Genomic DNA, 20817 nt, shown 5'->3' with positions numbered 1-20817 from the left:
CAGTGAGGTGTGTCTGTGTTTAGTGTTCATCTTTGAACCAAACTCAGTTCATCAGTTGCTACCGAACTCAGGTTTGGCTGCTTACCACTCAGAAGCCGATAATTGGAGAGACAAGTGTCGATCGAGAGGAAGGGTGCTTTCATCAGGAAAGCCGGCGGTCTGGGGCGAGGGTGGACTTGTGTCCAGAGACCAGCTCTGAAGGTTCTGCGCAGCCAGGACAGTGTTGAAAGGGAAAAGTGGGATTTAAGAATCTCCGTGAATCCTCGAGGCAGGAGGTTGACTCTTCATCAGTCTCCATTATGTGCAGACTGGCCGACGCTTTGCAGATGTTCTCTTGCCGACGTGATCTGCCTGCGGGATTGCTAAGGGGGCCGCTGGGGGTAGAGAGCTGGTCATTCTTTAACCACTTAATTCTTCATCTTACTTCTTTTCATCTAGGAAGAGAATCAGCAGGTCAGGCAAGGCATGGTGTGCCCTCAGGAGAGCACAAGTCAAGGGTTAGGTTCAGTTGCTTAGTGATCGCGTTCCTGTCGTCAGGTTTTTAAGACTGGAGGGGGACAGAAATGGGGAAACAGGAAAGGGGCAAAAGAGCTGCCTCAGAAGCAATGGAAACCTTAGGGAGAGTTGAGGGAAATGGCAAGGATGTGGGCAGGTAATGCTGCCCGGTGATGTCTGAGTAGTGGACACTTGGGGAGGTTGGAAGTGCTTCATGGCTCTGCACTTTCTTTCTTTACAGAAGGAGGAATATCAATACCTCCTTGACGCTTTTCTCTGTTTCCTTGACAAAAGAAAACTGAACTTTTAAAATTTTAACATCTTTATTGGAGTATAATTGCTTTACAATGGTGTGTTAGCTTCTGCTGTATAACAAAGTGACTCAGCTATACGTATACCTATGTCCCCATATCTCCTCCCTCTTGCGTCTCCCTCCCACCCTCCCTATCCCACCCCTCTAGGTGGTCACAAAGCACCGAGCTGATCTCCCTGTGCTATGCGGCTGCTTCCCACTAGCTCTCTATTTAACATTTGGTAGCGTATGTATGTCCATGCCACTCTCTCACTTCGTCCCAGCTTACCCTTCCCCCTCCCCATGTCCTCAAGTCCATTCTTTACGTCTGATGTCTGCGTCTTTATTCCTGTCCTGCCCCTAGGTTCTTCAGAACCTTTTTTTTTTTTAGATTCCATATATATGTGTTAGCATACGGTATTTGTTTTTCTCTTTCTGACTTACTTCACTCTGTATGACAGACTCTAGGTCCATCCACCTCACTACAAATAACTCAATTTCGTTTCTTTTTATGGCTGAGTAATATTCCACTGTATATATGTGCCACATCTTCTTTATCCATTCATCTGTTGATGGACTTTGAATTTGTAAATTGAGTGGGAAAATAGCAAATAGTGCAAAGAAAAAATAGCATCTGGAAATATATTTCATTTGTTCAATCAGATTCATTTTAGTTTGCAAAATGGCACTTTGGAAAAAACACCTTATGTCATCATTTCGCCCCCCTTCTTGTCAATTATTTTTCTCTCTGGACGATTCTCTTCTCTGGACAATTCTCCCTTGAATTGTTCTGTGAAAATTGCTGACACTTTATTCCTTCTAGATTTTCAGGTGCTTTCAGAATTGGATTATTGTGGTAATAGGATCTCAATATTTAACAATCTGAATGTTTAAACTTGAATGTTTTCCTGAATATTATACTCGGGAAAACTTTTTTTGTTCCCTTGAGCCGTTCAGAGAAAGTGCAGGCAGCTCTCCAGAATGACTGCAGTGTCTGTTCACTAGAGATATGTTTAGACAGTCTAGTGGGGACGGAGCGCTATCGGAGATTTCCTCAGTGCCACAACAGGGTGATGCTGGGTGAGAGCGCCGCAATATTACTACATCATTAACAGCGCGGTGTAGTCAGTGATTAGCAGTCAGTCTGTGCAGCAGAAAAGGGATCTGGAGGCCCAAAGAAAGTACAGACATATTTGTTAACTCAAACATATGAGGCCTAGAGGAAAACAGTCCATAAAATGTGACCAATTTATGCAATAGTCATTAAGGATGACAGTTTCACTGATTACAATATTCTAATCTTAACAAGAGGTTGAAATCACAATGTACTCTCTATTTTAAATAGCTTTAAAGGGCGTTTTTGGGTGATTATTGGATCTTATTTTTGCAGTTTCCTTCACTGAAAGCTCTGACAAAACAATTTACATTTTTATTGCATGGATTTTGCAAATATAATTGTGTAGAGAATTAGAGTGATACAGAGGAAAGGCAAGGCTTTTTTTTTTTTAATAATAGTCCACTTTTATTTTAATAAAACTAGTGACTATTTTGCTTGGATCTGACATCTAATATACTTTGGGAATACATTTCAGCCCTAATTAAGATAAATGGCCCACGATGGTAAATTCAGATTTTGTTAACCAGCTCTTCTGTATTACCAATGATTTCTCAGAAAAATGTATGTTGCTCTGTGGCAAAGCACTTCATTTTCTCATTGCATTGTTTTCTACTTTGATGACAAAAGGATAAAAAGCCCATTTCACTAAACGGGCCTTGCAGTGTGTTCGTTTACGCCTCGCGGAGCTTCCGTGGCTGCTCTCGGGGTCAAGGTGTCCTTTTCCACCCTCAGGGGTCCCTGTCTGGATGCCAAGTCACACCGTCACTTTACAGTCAGCCAGCCGCTGCTTTCCAGAAGACTGCTCTAGGGGTTTAAAGCTTCTTCATTAACAAAGCACAGGCAGGGGCTTCCCTGGTGGCGCAGTGGTTAAGAATCCGCCCGCCAATGCTGGGGACCCGGCTTCGAGCCCTGGTCCGGGAAGATCCCACGTGCCGCGGAGCAACAAAGCCCGTGCGCTACGACTACTGAGCCCGTGCTCTGCAACAGAAGCCACCGCAATGAGAAGCCCACATGCCGCAACTAGAGAAAGCCCGCTCACAGCAACGAAGACCCAACGCAGCCAAAAATAAATAAATGTATAAGAAAAAATAATACGAAAGACCCCGCCCCCCCCCAGTTTAAAATAATAATAAAAAAAGCACAGGCATATCAAACCTCAGAGGTGCCTTGGGTGGCATTTCAAGTGAGATTTTGTATGTTTTAGCCTAACCTATAAATTCTTGGTAATGTTTAAGTACATCTGTCTAATGAGATTTTCTAAAGAGAAAGGATGTAAACCAGTTTCAGGTAATGTTTTCCTTATTAAGTCATTTAGAAAAATTCAGCTGGATTAAACCCCAAGTATTGGTTAACCTGGTTTTTTATTCGCTCACATTTGAGGAGATAGATAGAAACGACCTTAAAATGAGTTCACATGAAGGGTTTAATTGTGGTCAGTACCCTTTTGGCTCAGTCTTCCATACTGTTTCTTTCTGTGGTTTATTGTTGCATAATGTGAAATAGTGTTCAGAACTGGAGCTCTGAAACATTGCAAAATTGTAAATAAAGAAATGCTGTATTTTATTACCCATTAATCATAGGATATTAAAACATTTCCAAAACAGGTTTGAAAGGAATATTTTATTTATTTATTTAAGTATAGTTGATTTACAATGCTCTGTTTAGTTTCTGCTGTATTTCCAATTGACTCAGCTGTACATACATACATTCTTTTTCATATTCTTTTCTATTATGGTTTATCACAGGATATTGAATAGACTTCCCTGTGCTCTACAGTAAGACCTTGTTGTTTATCCATCCTATATATAATAGTTTGCATCTGCTAACCCCAGACTCCCAATCCATCCCTCCCCCAAGTCTGTTCTCTGTGTGTCTGTTTCTGTTTCGTAGATAAGGTCATTTGTGTCATATTTTAGATCCTATGTATAAGTGATATCGTATGGTATTTGTCTGTCTCTTTCTGACTTATTAATACTTCATTTAGTAATGATAATCTCTGTGTCCATCCATGTTGCTGAAAATGGCATTATTTCACTCCTTTTTGTGGCTGAGTAGTATTCCATTATATATCTGTATCTGTATATGTGTACACCACGTCTTCTTTATCCACTCATTTGTCGAGGGACACTGAGGTTGCTTCCGTGTCCTGGCCATTGTAAATATAGCTGCTGTGAACGTGGTGGGGTGTGTGTCCTACACTGTTGGTGGGAATGTAAATTGTTGCAACCACTATGGAGAAAGGAATATTTTAACAGTTAGCAGAATTTAATAAACCAAATTGTACAATCTTCTGAGCATTGTGTCTAATCTAGATGTGTCTGTATGGAACATGTGTCTAATATTCAAACTTTGCCATACAAGGCAAATTATTTTGTTTCTTCTGCTACAGAGGCTAAAGTCATTACGTTTTTCTTGTACTAGAAGAGCTAAAGTCATCTGTTTTGTTTATATTAACTTTGATATACATGATAAATGTCTAAACAATTATTCAAGAAATGTTTATTTAGTGACTGCTATGTCCCAGGCACTGTTCTACATGCTTGCAACAGATGGGCGAACTAAACAGAACCAGTCCTCATGGCCTTACATTTTAGCAGAGAGATGGAGAAAATAAGTGAGGAACATGGTAAATAAACATAGTTCATATGGTAATAAATGCTACATAAAAAGGAAAATTAGAGCAGGGTAAAGACAAGCAGGTGTGCTAAGGAAAATCACATAGACACAGTGTTTTTTATTGACACATAATAAAATCAACTGTATACCAGCAAGACGTGCTGTACTTTTGGAAATGCTAGTCTAGACCAGTACCTCCATTTGGAAATTGTGTTCGTGTCCCGGGGACCGAGTTCGTGTTCCGGGGGCTGCGTTCGTGTTCCAGGGGCCGCGTTCGTGTTCCGGGGACCGCGTTATAAGAGACACTGGGTTAAAGTCAAGAGTTCACAATTTGCAAGTTTGGGCAAATAAAAACTAGAGAGGCAAAACCCAAAACAAACCAAATCCTCAAATTTTGGCAAAGATACAATTATGCTTGTTCATTTGAAAAAAAAATGCAATGAAATTGACAGATAAGTTAATGATCAATTTTTAATAAATAAAGAGCATATAAGGAAAACACCCAGAAAATTTCCTTTGGCTGCTTTTCGTGGTCAGCTGTTAATGGGAAACACCGTATCTCTTTTGCTATGAAAAAATCCTCAAAATGAAAAATTTATGCTGTACTATTAAATTATACTGGTGTAAAATCAGTTTGATTAATGTATTCGAGTTACTTAGCACAGAAAAGGAAAGAAGTTCACTGAGAACTGAAAGGTTAATGCAGTGGTTTCCCTCACAGTACATCTGGTGCTTTGTATACATTTAACCTCAGCTGATTAGCCAAGATTCTAGAGGGTGGCCACAGTTTACAGTGTAGAGAAGAATGTTTCTGAAGTGTTATTCTGAATACAGAGGAAGTGTGGTGATGAGAATGTGATCATGAAAAATGTCGAAGCTACCTGGGTGTTCAGATTCCACGGTCCTTCCTTGTGACCAAAGAGATTGTGTTGACATAGAAAACAGTCAGGAAGTTTAGTTTTGCTGCTGCATTTCAGTGTAGTTCCGGATGGCTTGGATAGATTTGAAAACGATGGAACCATTTTGAAGCCGTGATACCAGTGGTACCAGTTCACGCTGCCTCTTATTTACTCTTCTTAAACTCTGGCTATTCCTCTGCCTGCCTGACAGATGCGGAGAGTTGGGCAGGCGAGTTTCAGTGTCTTGCATAATGTCCCACGTTTAATGAGCTGCAAATTCACGCCCACACACCCCAATCACCAGGTTGGAATCTTTCATGTAGGATGAAGGGAGGGTGTGAGTTGATTCTGATCTGAAAGTTCTAGCGAGAGCTGCGGAGTTCTCTGCACGGCCGTGTCCTTGCTTTCCCCGCCTTCGTCCACAAGTTTCTCTCTCAAACGCCCACCGCTGTTGGCGTTCACCTTCCACGCTAATTTCCCAGGACTGATGCCCGAGGGTCGTGTTTCTGCGTCACCTGGGGGCCACAGCATCCCAGTGGGTGTGTCAGTAGAGAGCCTGCCGCCAATAGCAAGTCAGTCGTTCGGAAGTTGTTCTAGAGGTCAGTGTCCTTTGTCCAGCTTGTTACATCGGAAGACCGATGGATAAAGTAGCAGGAGATGCTGCTGCAGTGTGAGAGCTGTTATGCTACTTGAACATCCTCTCCTGAAAAATTGGGGGAAAATAGTGGAGTAAATGGTCATGCTTCTCAACGTGAGCCTGGATGGGAAACGTATTTTTCTAACATTGTAAAAATATTTAAAGGAGTATTCTGGATTAATACAGTGTTTTTTATTGAATGCTTTTAACATTCTAACAAAAAATAAATTGATTAATGGCCTATTTCAGTGTTCATCTAAAGTCCAAACTTTGGACGAGCGGGTCTCTACTTGGCCTACCCGCAAGACTCACATGGGCCCTTTTAAATTGTACTCAGGACCAGGTCTGTCCCACAGCACTTACATCAGCATCTCTGGGGAGGGGCTCAGGCATCAGGATTTCAAAAATGTCTTCAGGTGAGTCTAGCTGGCAGCCAGGGCTGAGAACCACTGTCTTACGATGTTTCCCGTCTAAGTGCCGTTTGAGTTGCTTCTAAGTAATTAAGGAATGTGTTTTCTGTGTTCTTATATCTGAAAAATCTTGCCTTTATCTTTTAAGAAGATTTTTAATTTTATTTTTGGCAGCGTTGGGTCTTCGTTGCTGCGTGCGGGCTTTCTCTATTTGCAGTGAGCAGGGGCTACTCTTCGTTGCGGTGCGCGGGCTTCTCACTGCAGTGGCTTCTCGTGTTGCGGAGCACAGGCTTTAGGCACGTGGGCTTCAGTAGTTGTGGCCCGTGGGCTCAGTAGTCGTGGCTCGCGGGTTCTAGAGCGCAGCCTCAGTAGTTGTGGCGCACGGGCTTAGTTGCTCCACGGCATGTGGGATCTTCCCGGACCAGAGCTCGAACCTGTGTCCCCTGCATAGGCAGGCGGATTCTTAACCACTGCGCCACCAGGGAAGTCCAGGCTTTATCTTTTTAAAAAACTTTTTATTTTGGAGTATAGTTGATGAACACTGTTGTGATAGTTTCAGGTGTACAGCAAAGTGAATCTGTGATGCATATACATATATCCACTCTTCTTTAGATTCTTTTCCCATAGAGGCCATTACAGAGTACCGAGCAGAGTTCCCTGTGCTCTACAGTAGGTCTTTGTTGGTTATGCATTTTAAATAGAGCAGTGTGTACATGCCAATCCCAAACTCCCAATCTATCCCTCCCCCTCCCGTTCCCCCTGGTAACCATAAGTGAGTTCTCTACGTCTGTGAGTCTGTTTCCGTTTTGTAAATAAGTTCATTTGTATCATTTCTTTTTAGATTCCACATATAAGCCGTATCATATGATATTTGTCTTTCTCTGTCTGGCTGACTTCACTCGGTATGAGGATCTCTAGGTCCGTCCGTGTTGCCGCAAGTGGCCTCTTTTGTTCTTTTTATTCGCCTTTATCTTTTAATCGAGTACCTAAACCTCCCTTGATGGCAACACAAGCAGACATTCAGAGTTGGTTTTGCGAGGATTAGAGAACTGGGCAGTGCAGAGACGCTCATGTAAATCAATCACGCTGGCATCGGGTTAATCACAGCAATGCAGAGAGGGGGGAAATACATCACCGAGGTGATGCTAATTGCTTTAATGAGCCGCCAGGGACCGAAAGGAAGGGATCCCTCAGCTTGGCCAAGTGGAACGGAGATGGTTCCACCGGTTTCCAGCCTGAAAGCGAAACCTTAGAATGATTAACTCTTCTTCTAAAACAAGGGGAAAATGAATTATCATTGAATAATGCATTACATCTGCTCTGGAATGATAGCCGCCACAAATTATTCAAAGCAACGTCTGGAGAGCCTCTGAACGTGAAAGAGGAGGTTTTAATGCAGACTTCGGGTGAAGGAGCCGGGGGCGGGGGCGTGCTAGCCCACATCCACCTGCATTCCTGCATTTCTGCTTTATTTCATCTGTGATCTAAACATAATGATCTAAACAGGATGAAGATAAGCGTTGTTTGTATAAATACATATGACGTACTAATAACGAAATTGCTAATGCTAATGTATGTAATTTATGTCATCTAAGTAGAATGTGCTTTCCTGAAAGTACTTGTAATTATATAATTTTGAGTAAAAGACTTACTAACCAGTAGTCATTAGGAAGCTTTCTAGAGGAAACTCTTCCGGATAGCAAAAGCACCTTGAAGGCCTGCTTCGTTTTACAATCCACCTCTCCCTCAATGTATACTGCCTGGCAGAATAGATTGCTTTTCTTATGCACCATTAAGTACATTTAAGCCAATAAGCTCTTCATTAAATGTTTTTAGAACAAGAGTAATCACCTTTTCTATTTCCTTATTTAGTTTTGAGTGTATTCCTCCATGTTTAAATGAAAATCTAAAGAACTGTTCTGTTCTTTATCTATAACTTTCCTCATATATGCATCTATTTTGTCTATTGGTTTCTGCTTTGAAAAAGCAGCACCATGACCAACAAAAGCGGTTCCAAAGTAGCATGTATGTGTGTGTATGTATTTGTGAGTATGTGCATATGTGTTTATGCATTTGTATGTGTGTGCATCTATATGAGCCTGTGTGCACGTATGTGAACGTGTATATGTGATGTGTGTGTGGTTTTGTGTGTACGTGCACATGTGTGCTTCCCTGAGCCTTGAGTCCTGTCCTGCGAGGAGCAGTCTCCTGCCTTCTCTGTCCAGATGCTCCTCTGACTTGAACCAGCGTCTTAGTCAGCTTGGGCTGCGTAACAAATACTACAGACAGGGTGGTGAACAGCAGGCATACATTTCTCACAGCTCTGGAGGCTGAGGGACCAAGATCAAGGTGCCGGGGTGGTCAGATTCTGGAGAGGGCCCTCTCCCTGGCTTGCAGATGGCCGCCTCCCCCTGTGTCCTCACCTGGTGGAGAGAGGACTCTGCTGTTTCTTCTCTCACAAGGGCACCAGCTCTATGAGATCATGGGCGTTGGTGAAGCATTTTTCTCCAGGAGACCAGGCTGGCATTCTGTGTTCCCGTTGGTGGGATGGAGGGTGGTGAAGAGAAAGCTTCTGTGTTTCCCCAAAAAGAATTATGTTTGGGAGCAAAACAGAACTGTGATTTAGTAACTCTGAGTATATTATCATCTTTATTAAGATAAATTCTTGTTTCCAGCTTTTTTCTCTAAATAACATGTACACTGTGATCACATTTCTGTTAACAGTGAAAGATGTCCTTCTGTGGCATTTATAGCCTGTGTGTTAAGAGCCTGAAGTGAAGAGATATTAGCCTTGGTTTCAAATTCTCTTAGTAGATGGGTGATGTTGACCAGAAAGCTGAACCTCAGTCTCTGTTTCTCTTCTGTGAAATAAGGATAGTAATGCAGAGCACAAACCCAGGGTTTGGCAGGAAGTGAATAACTCGTCTTTCGTCCTCACACACCCACAGCACAGAGCAGCAGGCTTGATCCAGAAAACGCAAATCTTCAACATAGTCTTCAGGACGTTGAGCCTGACTAGTGTTTTGACTGTTTGCTACTTTGTGCCCGTCTCTTCCGGTGAATGCCAAGATTTTATTATTACCTGCAACTTTCATGGCATTTATTTTCATGTTAGAATGGACGCAATTTGTTATTTCTAGCATAGTGGGCTCATTGAGTAGTATCCTTGAAATGGATAGAGGCTCCATGGTTTTTAGAAGACATAGATTGTGTTTAAATCCAGGGAAACTGCCTGAAAATACATTTGAAAATTCCCCCCAAAAAAGTTATTAAAGGCACAAAATTGTTACTCTGCCTCTTTTCTTGGGCTTTTGCTAAGACTCTGTACAGCTTCAAAGCATAGTCTGTGATGATGCTTTTTTTTTTTTTCTTTTTGCTGTACGCGGGCCTCTCACTGTCGTGGCCTCTCCCGTTGCGGAGCACAGGCTCCGGACGCGCAGGCTCAGCGGCCACGGCTCACGGGCCCAGCCGCTCCGCGGCACGTGGGATCCTCCCGGACCGGGGCTCGAACCCGCGTCCCCCGCATCGGCAGGCGGACTCCCAACCACTGCGCCACCAGGGAAGCCCAGAGATGTTTAAAAAGACAATTATTTAGCATCTGTGACCTGTTGGCATTTCCTAATTAAATACTGAACAAGTTATACCCACATCTAGAAACCTAGAAAAGCCTAAACTTCTCCTAAGTCTGAGTCGCTGGAGGGCTAAGGTGTTTCTGTACCTCAGCTCTGGGTTTAACCAGACTGTTCACAATAGGCCGGCTTTGTGACTCTTGGGTTTTCGCATTTAAGGGATCATAGATTCTCTGCGTTAAAAGGATTGTAAAAGTTGAAAACATCTTCTGCTTGATTCTTCTTTATGAGGTACTAGTTGGGTTGTCCTTCTAGCCTTTGTCGAAATGTCTGAGGTCCTGAGCACTGATTGTTTCCCAGGGCTGTTCATCTCGCTGGACGAACGTGACTTAGAAACTGAGAACGTTTCGTTAAGCCAAAATCTGTCTCCCTACGGCTGCTGGACTGTGTTGCTGTCTTTCGGGAGGAGAGCCGTAAGCAAATTTTTATTATAATGATATTGTTCACATTCAGAAAAGAAGTATTTGTTCATTTTAGAAACCATAAAATAGAATGAAAAATGAAATGAAATTCCCCTACAGTCTGCCCCGCAGACACAGTCACCGTTAGCATTTGGTATCTTTTTTTACAGATTTTCCCAGGTGTGCTTGTAAACACAGTGGGAAATTGGAATGGAACTCTGGCCCCTCACGCTATTTTCAGAACTACATCTTAACGTGGGAAACATTTCTCCACGTCATCAAATAGTCTTCAAAAGTATGGTTTCAAATAGTCCAAAATTGGGATAGGCCGTAATTTATCTACCCTCCCCTGAGTTTGTGGGTCACTCAGTTCACATAAACGTACATGGATAAAACTTGGAATTCCTTTCACGTATTTGAAGAGAGTATTCGTGTCTCCCCTGAGCCTTTTCAAAGTTAAAACCCCCTCAGTTTTTTTTCCAGTTGTTTCCCCTGTAACACACTTCCTCTGCCTTTCACCATCGAAATTGCTTTCTCCTGAAGTTAATCTTGTTTGCTTGTACCTTTTACCTACAACCAAACGCAATACTTTGGTTGACAACTGAGCATTTCAGCGCACGTTAGGAGTACGTTTTCCTATAACTGATGACTGTTCTCCTGTCGTCTAATAATGCGATGGAATCGTCCGTTAGCTCTTTCACTGACAAATCCTGGCCAGTGCTAGCTTTACGCATAATCAGTTATCTTGAGTTACTAGAACCCCGCGAGGGGGAGTGAGCCGTCCTGGGCTGTCAGCCCCCGGGGTGGGCGCAGCGTCCAGAAGAGCCAGGGCAGCCGGGCTCGGGTCCCAGGGGTGAGGCCAGCCTGGAGTGACCGGGCAGCGAGGCTACTGAAGGGCGACTTTGCACTGGTTTACGCTGTTCCTCAGCATTTACCGTCTGCGTAAAATAGAGACAACCATTAGCACATGAGATGTAGCCACATGATTTGGAAAATGATACAATATCTAATTCTTCTGTACTTCGGGAGATAACTCAGACCTTTGTTTCCAAGTAGGATTTGGTAAAAAGTGAAAAGGTGTAAGGGTCTCTGTGGCTGCAATCTCTGGAATGCTACAGGAGGACAAAACGTCATAGGTTTTCTTGCAACTTCTAACTCCTGAGAAGGACACGTTACAAGATTTGTATTTGGGGCATATGGATTTCAAGTACTGTATCATTGAACCGACAGACTGATGATAATTATCGTGCTAATACAGACTGATGGCGGCTGACACCTCATGATTAAGGTTGGCAGGAGTGTCACCTAGCACAGAGCTAGATAAAGCTCGCCTTTCTCCCGGGGAGGACACTTCATTCGGTTCAGAGGTTAAGGAGATCGCCAGCGCCACTCAGCGAGTTAACGGTAGACCTTAATGCCAAATCCGATGCTTTTTCTACTGCATCGCACTTTATCAGCAGTGGGCAATTTAAAAATGATGAATAAAACATAGTGTTCATTGTTCACCAGTGCATTTGTTGCATCAGAGAAGCTGTGGGAGGATGTAATGTATTCTGTGTTCTTACGGCATTCACGGAGGGCGGTGTGTGTGTGAAAAGTACCATTTTGTAAATGGTTTAGAAATGCCACTCCTTGGATTACCACGTCTCTCTTTTGGTTTCTGAGGCTCAGGGAAGCTAGGGTAGCTTTACTTCTGTCCGTATGGCCACCTTGCTTTTGATAGTTATTTTATCATTGGTTAATTAAATCAGGAGTTGAATCTAACATTATGAATGTGTGTGCTGTGACTGCGTGTGTGCCCACGCATGTGATAAAGTCCTGCCAATTTGTACTTCATCCGAAAGCCCGGCGTTACCTGCCATCGGGGGTAACAGTCTAACCAACTGTCTCCTGATCAGGAGATTAAAGGGTGCCATCACTTCTAAATTGGCAAAGAAGTTTGAAACGTTTCCAAGACCTAAGTGAACAATTAGAATCATTCCATCTTTCCAGTCATACAATCAAACTGCTGACTAGGAACTGCAATGAATTATACAGTATTCTTTTGCTCATTAAAAAACATTTCTCTGAAAATAGGTCATGACAGAACAACTTTTTTTTTTCATTTTAGTTACTAGAAGCAAACAGTCATGTGCCCCAATGGAAAATCACTTTAATCCAAATCAGGAGGTCTGAAGTATAGTCCCCTTTGTAGGTCGAGTTAATTTTGTGAACTTTTCTAGACCGTGTTTCCTTATTCTTAAATCTGGTTTGAAATATATGGTTGATAAGATTTCTTCCAGATCTTGTTTCTTGGTTAACCTGAGGGATAAAGTAGGTTAGTATTTTAATATATTCATTCATTATTATTCATTCATTCATTGATTTGTTTATCATACAATTTCTGAGTTACTTCAGTGTGCAAACTACTGTATTATTTATTTTTAATAGTATTTATTTTAATTAATGATTATTTTCTTCTTGGAAGAGCCCATATCCCTCTATCTATGCATTTGTCCTTTTATCCATCATTTGTCAACGAATTTTTTTACATTTTAATTAATTAATTAATTAATTTTTGTCTGCGTTGGGTCTTCATTGCTGTGCACGGGCTTTCTCTAGTTGCGGTGAGCTGGGGCTACTCTTTGTTGCGGTGCATGGGCTTCTCGTTGCGGTGGCTTCTTCTGTTGCAGAACACGGGGTCTAGGCGCACGGGCTTCAGTAGTTGTGGCACACGGGCTCGGTAGTTGTGGCTCACGTGCTCTAGAGCGCAGGCTCAGTAGTTGTGGCGCATGGGCTTAGTTGCTCCGCGGCATGTGGGATCCTCCCGGACCAGGATCGAACCCATGTCCCCTGCATTGGCAGGCGGATTCTTAACCACTGCGCCACCAGGGAAGCCCCAACAAGTGGTTTTTTGATCACTTTATTGTATGTAGGAACATTTCAAAGTTTATAATCCTTCCGAGCAGGTAGTATTTCTAGAAATATCTGGACCATTTTACACAAATATATTTATACCTAAACCTCACATACCATTTAGAGGAAGAATACTTTTTTAATAGAAGATAATATTGCTAAATATATTACTAGAATTTTTAATGACATTGGCAGTTATAATGATGTCAGAATTATGTATGTAAATGGCAGATGGAAAATTCTTTGACAGGAGTCATGACTCTGTACCCTCAATGGAAGCACGACACCAGCAGTCACGCAACTCTGTACGGCAGGTTGTAGGCATTATAGAAAAAATAGGTTGAATAAAATCCTTGTTCGAAGAGGTCTTTCCTTCCTTCCACCTGTTGTGTTAGCACCGTGGCTGAGTCATTAGAAGTGAGCTTTGTATCCTGGTAGCGACGGGTGGAGGTGGGGGGTAAAGGTCACCTTAGTGAAGCTGCTGCAGTGCAGGTAAGCGTCCTGGGGTCGGGACCAGGGTTCCTCACCGGTGACGTCAGAAATGGAGAGCCCGAGGCTCTCCGCGCGGACCGCTTTGTCCCTCTGTTGTACCACTGAAGCTTCACGTGCCGGTGCTACGACGGTCTGTCGCCTTCAGCTGAACTGTGTGCCCAGGGCCAGGGACGGTGTCTTGTTCACCTTCGTGTCCCGATTACTTCGCGTGATATGTGGCATGCCATTGGCACTCAGTAATTTAACGAGATAAGAATTTCAATGAAAGAGAATGTTGGTTGTGCGAAAACATCTCTCTCAGACTCATTGTTGACTTGCTTTAGTGCTTCCTTAGGAAGCTGTCGTATTCCTGGACCGTGGAGAACAGTTGACTAATTAATGACTTTGCCTAAACTCCAGCAGCGGCACTATGTTGCTGCTGACAGGTGACATCTGACGTGTCAGTATTATTTTCCAAACTAAATGTCCTCGGTTGGCATGTTGCTATAAATAGAATTTATTTTGGTGTCAGGTAGCCACAGCCTAAAGCGCGTGGTGTAGTTGCCGTTGACTCGGGGGGTGGGGGGTAGCTGGCGCTGTAACCAGCTGTACTTCTCTGGACGTGTATATGGCGCCCGATGCGTGCAGTCAGCTGTGAACAGTGTACATACCGATGGTTACTGCATGGTGTGTCTAGTTCTGCCTTAACTGCGTTCAGTCCGTCGGTGCTATATGATTGGTCATAAGAGGAGAATTAACTCTCAAGCTCCTGGAGATAACGACAGAACTGATATCAACATATTCTAATCTTTCTCCATTTTGTAATGTTCCCAGAGACTTGAGGTTTAACAGAATCAGAGAAATTCCCAGGAACACCTTCAAGAAACCCAGGAATTTGAACACTCTGTGAGTACGTGTTGCTTAGCTGTGGGGTTTCTAAACTTATGAGCTAGTTGGACTGCAGTTTACCATGCAAAGCCATCTTGAAAGAGAAGAACAGCTATACACGAGATCGGCACCTTTGCTAGGGACCTCGTAAGCAGCAGCATTCTGTGCTTCCTCCCAGGGCCTGTATTTTTGCTGCCTTCTGAATTAGGAGATATTCCTATTTGTCTAATTGTCATTTAGTCTATTGGCTTAGAAAAGCTCACGAGATGCAAGAAGCAGAGAAAGAGTTGTTAATGACTTGTCTGTGGGTCCCATCACCAGAGCAGTAGAAATGCAGTTAAACCTCATGACTTGCTGACTCCAAAGCCCATGCTGGCCCCAGGCTGCTGCTGGGTCTCCTTCTCTGTAATACCGTGAAGACATTTAACATCGTGTCGTCAGAGGAAAAATGACAACTTTATGGCTAAACGCCAATAAAAATTTTCAACGTTCGAAGCACTCATTTTATTCACGCTGCAGATACTTATGATCTGTTGTGTGCATAACAGTTTGCTGGCTTTGGATCCAGATCAGAATACACCTGACTCTGCTTTGAAATAGCTGATGGTCTGACCTTGTGGGTCCAACAGCAAAGAGCCAACTGTAAGACACGAGTAATGAGAACACAGTAAGTGCCGCGAGGAAAGAGTGGGGTGTGCTCTGGGAGATGATGACAGACCCTAGAAGGACGAGCAGTGCTTGAAGTCATTCTGTGCCAAATCTAGATTAATCCGCACGTGAAAGTGCTGAAACTTAGGAATATGCGTTGTTCTTAGTACCGTGTAGGTACGTGTCTTCTCGTCAAAATATTTTCATAAGAGAGTTAGAAATATTACCAATTTAGCTGAACTTCTCACCGTATTGCAGCCGAGCTAGTCCTCTGACATTAGGGCTAAGATCATGGCTTTCCGCTTGTACTTTTCCATCTGGTTTCTTTCCAGTAACTGATGTCCAAATACACATACTTTATCACAGTGTCTCTGGGATGACACAAGAGCATGCGAAAGTAGGGACTGCAGGGTTTACTTCTTGTTTATCATTAAACAGTGGTTCTCAAGCTGTGATGTGTAAAGACGGTTTCTGGGGTGCATGTGGACAGAAAAATGCCCAGCCCTCCTCCCCAGAAACTCTGATTCAGCATTTCTCAGGAGCAGCCCAAATGTTTGCCTCTTAAGGAGTGTCTCTAGGGGTTCTGCTACTTGGGGAGCCTTCCACCACTGTCTACTGAGATATGTTGGTGATAAATAACCAGATATCTTATGAATTTATCAAATTGTTAATGTTACCAAATGTTATCAAATCTCTTCATTAGAGCAGAATAACAAAATGATCATCTCTGTTGGCATTTGTCCACATTTTTCAGGATAGTACATGATGCTTTAATTATGAATGGATAATCCACCTCTTCGTTTGGTAGAAAGCATACCTATTATCAACTTGTGCCTAAGTATTTTTTAAAAATTTATTTATTTTATTTTTAAATTTTTGGCTGCATTGGGTCTTTGTTGCTGTGCGTGGGCTTTCTCTAGGTGAGGCGAGCAGGGGCTACTCTTTGTTGCGGTGCGCAGGCTTCTCATTGAGGTGGCTTCTCTTGTTGTGGAGCACGGGCTCTAGGCATGCGGGCTTCAGTAGTTGTGGCACGTGGGCTCAGTAGTTGTGGCTCACGGGCTGTAGAGCACATGCTCAGTAGTTGTGGTGCACGGGCTTAGTTGCTCTGCGGCACGTGGGATCTTCCTGGACCAGGGCTCGAACCCATGTCCCCTGCATCGGCAGGCGGATTCTTAACCACTGCGCCACCAGAGAAGTCCTCTTTGTCTTTATTTTTAACTCTCTATATTTTAGAGAGATTAACCCTTTATATGACTACAAATATTTTCCCATAGTTTTTTTTTTCATAGTTTTTCATTTTTCTTCTGACTTTAAGATGTTTTGTTGTTTGCAATACTAAAGTCTTAGGTTTAAAATTTTCGGTAGTTAAATTTATATATTGTTTCTTTTATTACTTTTAATCTTGGAATCATAATTAGAAAGCCTTTTCCCATACCAGGTTCATAGAAGGAGAATTTATCCATGTTTTTCTTTTAGTAGTCATATAGATTCATATTTTTACATTTAGATCCCTGAGCCATTCAGAACTTATTTTGGGGTTTCTTTTGAGGTTTGGATCCAGTTTTATCTTCTGAATAGCTACCATTTGTTCCAACTCCATTTATTTTAAAAGTTCAGTCACTTTTATCATATACAGAATTTCCGTATGTTCTTGAGTTAATTTTGAACTTTCTGTTCTTTTCTACTAGTAGACTTTATTTTTAGAACAGTTTTAGATTTACAGAAAAATTGAGCAAATAGTACAGATTTCTCATAACATCCCCTTCCCCGAATTGCACATAGCTTCCCTGTTATTAACATCTCACATTGTGGCATATTTGTCACAATTAATGGAACGGTATTGATATGTTATTATTAACTAGAGTCCATAGTTTATTCAGACTTCCTTAATTTTTATCTATGATCTTTTTGCTGTTCCAGGATCCATCCAGGAAGCCGTTTCCATTTAGTTGTTGTGTTTCTTTAGACCCTTTAAAAAATATATATGTATTTATTATTTATTTATTTTATTTATTTTTGGCCGTGTCAGGTCTTAGTTGCGTCACGCGGCATCTTCACTGAGGCATGCGGGATCTGTCGTTGTGGTGTGTGGGCTCTTCCTTGTGGTGTACGGACTTCTCTCTAGTTGTGGTGGTGGGTTTTCTCTCTCTAGTTGTGGCACACAGGCTCAATAGTTGTCACTCACAGGCTCAGTAGTTGTGGTTCGCAGGCTCAGTAGTTGTGGCGTGTGGGTTTAGCTGCCCCGTGGCATGTGGGATCTTAGTTCCCCAACCAGGGATCGAACCCATGTCCCCTGCATTGGAAGGTGGATTCTTCACCACTGCACCACCAGGGAAGTCCCCCGGTTTTGTTTTGTTTTTCAACTGAAAAACGGTCGTAGAAACCAAGGTCTGGTAGGTTTCTGTTCCTTTTCCACTGGTTTGTCTATTCATGCGCCAACACCACATTTTATAATAGAGGCTTAATAGCCCACCCCTGCTGCTGCCCCGTCATTGCTCCTTTTCCGTTTTCCTAGACGTTCTTCATGTTTATTTTCATTTGAAATTCAGGATCCATTTGTGTAGCTCTTGGGTATACACATAGCAGTGTAATTGTTGGACCATGGGATAAGCTATGCTTAAGTTTAGTAGATACTACAAATGATTTTCTAAGGTGATTGAACCAACTTCCACCCCCCAAAGCAACCTAGGAGCAATCCAGTTCTTCCAGACTCACACCAGCACTTGACATTGTCAGTGTTAATCGTTTTTAGCCATTTATGATGGTTGTAAATCATACTCCAGTGTGGTTTTAGTTGTGCTTCTCTTATGACTAGTGATGTCGAACACATTTTTATATGCTTATTGGCCATTCAGATATTTTCTTTTGTAAAACACCTGTTTGGGTCTTTTGCTCATTTAAATTGGGGTGTCTGTCTTTTCTTTATCTATAGAATTTCTTTATAAATTTTGGTTGAGTCCTTTGTCAGTTATATGTAATGTGTACATCTCTCAGTCCGTGGCTTGTTTACTCACTTAATGATGATTTTTTATTTTAATGAAGTTTAAGTTATCCATCTTTAATGGTTAGTACTTTTTAATGTTATTTAAGATATTTTGGCTACCCTAGGATCATAATCTTTTTTCAAGAATTTTAGAGATCTGTCATCTACCTCCAGTTCGCTTTTGTGAAGGGCGTTGGTGGAGGGTTAAGATTCGTATTTTCCACGTGGGCGTTCGCTTGCTCCTTCACCTCTCTGAAAAGACCACCCCTGCTTCACTGGTTGCAGTGGCACTTTTGACATAAGTTAACTGACGATGTAGTGCCTGTGTGAGCTGTACGGTTCTGGTCTCTGTGTTCTGTGCTATTGAGCCATCTGTCTACTGGCACAAATCTACCTTAATTACCATTGTTCTACAGCACGTCTTGAAATCTGGTGGTGGAAATCTTATAAATTTGTTCAATTTCCACAGAAAAGCTTCCTGGTACTTTGATTGGGACTCTGTGAATTTATAGATCAGTTTGGGGGAATATTGACTTCTGTACAATGTTGTGTCATCCAATGCGTGATACAGACTTTCTTTTTATTTAGGTGTCTAAAAGTTCTTCTTAACAGTATTTTGTACTTTTACTTTTTTGGTCTCTATTTTTTATCTTTTGAAAATTAATTTATTTAATTTATTTATTTTTGTCTGCGTTGGGTCTTCGTTGCTGCGTGCGGGCTTTCTCTAGTTGCGGTGAGTGAGGGCTACTCTTTGTTGCCGTGTGCAGGCTTCTCACTGCAGTGGCTTCTCTTGTTGCGGAGCACGGGCTCTAGGCGCTTGGGCTTCAGTAGTTGTGAGACACGGGCTCTAGAGCTCAGGCTGAGTAGTTGCAGCGCACGGGCTTAGTTGCTCCGTGGCATGTGGGATCTTCCTAGACCAGGGCTCGAACCCATGTCCCCTGCATTGGCAGGTGGATTCTTAACCACTGCGCCACCAGGGAAGCCCCTGGTCTCTTTCTTAAAATTAATTTTATTGGAGTATAGTTGCTTTACAATGTTGTGTTAGTTTCTGCTGTACAGCAAAGTGAATCAGCTCTATGTATACATGTATCCCCTCTGTTTTGGGTTTCCTTCCCACTTAGGTCACCACAGAGTACTGAGTAGAGTTCCCTGTGCTGTACAGTACGTTCTCATTAGTTATCTATTTTATAAATAGTAGTGTGTATATGTCAATCCCAATCTCCCAATTTATCCCACCCTTCTTCCCCCCTTGGTATCCATAAGTTTGTTCTCTACACCTGTGTCTCTACTTCTGCTTTGCAAATAAGTTCATCTGTACCATTTTTCTAGATTCCGTGTATAAGTGGTATTATACAATATTTGTGTTTCTCTTTCTGGCTTACTCTGTGTACTTTTCAGTGTAGAAGTCTTGCATATTCTTTGATTTATTCCTAGGTAAGATATGTAGTTACAGGTATATAGAATACATAGATATATATCACGTGATAAATATGTATATATGATATTTTTAAATGGCATTTAAATTTTCTTTCTAATTGTTTCTGGCTAATATATAAAAAATGCGATTGATTTTTGTATACTGTGACCTCATTAAATTAATCCTTATTAATTGAACCACTTCCGTATAAATCTTTGGGATTTTATATGTACATAGTCACGTCCTTTGGGGGAAAAAAGTTTTCTTTTTCTTTTTAATCTTTATACGGCCTTAGGGGATAGCATGTGATGTTAGCTGTAGATTTCTTTGTAAGGCTTGTTTTGAGAATACAGTGTCATGGGATGAGCTAGTCTTTGATTTGTGGTACATCTACTGATAAGAGATGATTATGTCTTTGCTCTTACTGAATTACACAGTGAATACAGTTTTCTTACTTTTGCTGGTCCACAATTAACCTCATTACTGGTGGCTAACAGACTAATTTATCTCCACGAATTTGACACTGTAGCATAAATTGCACTCAGCTTCACCAACATGAGACTGATTATTCCGCCTATGGACCCAATCTGATCCTAGATGTGGGTCTCGTAGAGCAAACCCCACAAGCAGTAGGGCCAGGGTATGGAATGCAGTTGAAGACAATTGGAAGAACGATCACAGAAAGGTGGCGAAGAGAGGGCATCCTCTCTTTACCTCTGGCTGATCTCTTCCCAGTGAATTTCTTTTCCTCACGATCCTACGAAAGAAAACCACAGCAGCAGGAGGATAAAGCAGAGTTAAATGGTCATGATGTCTGTCTGTCACTTCTTTACAGATCATGGCAGAAATGTTTGTGAGTAACTGGAGGGCTGGTAGAAGGAATCAGGGCAGATTAGAGAAAACTTCCCGCCAGAAAATCACTTACTGCGAGATCCGTTTGAAGACATCATTGTATTTTCTATCTGTGCATATACATGATCAAATTCTGAGTATTACTCTCTTACTCTCTTGACTGTCAG

At 42.1% G+C, this 20817-nt stretch overlaps 1 protein-coding gene across 1 annotated transcript in view; it reads left to right on the top strand.

Moving 5' to 3' along the window:
* The first annotated feature begins 10361 nt into the window (after positions 1–10361).
* The window catches only part of PXDNL (peroxidasin like), a 103575-nt gene continuing 93119 nt past the window's right edge, over positions 10362–20817 (top strand). Inside the window, exons 1-4 of the mRNA XM_067018055.1 lie at positions 10362–10508; positions 11254–11438; positions 13830–13883; positions 14697–14768. Coding sequence (XP_066874156.1) covers positions 10362–10508; positions 11254–11438; positions 13830–13883; positions 14697–14768 — 458 coding nt within the window. The remainder of the gene's footprint in view (positions 10509–11253; positions 11439–13829; positions 13884–14696; positions 14769–20817) is intronic.

This window comes from Kogia breviceps, chromosome 17 (assembly GCF_026419965.1).
Source record: "Kogia breviceps isolate mKogBre1 chromosome 17, mKogBre1 haplotype 1, whole genome shotgun sequence".
Lineage (NCBI taxonomy): Eukaryota > Metazoa > Chordata > Mammalia > Artiodactyla > Physeteridae > Kogia > Kogia breviceps.
The sequence above is the reverse complement of the archived record's forward strand: the minus strand, read 5'-3'. Positions and strand labels throughout refer to the sequence as shown.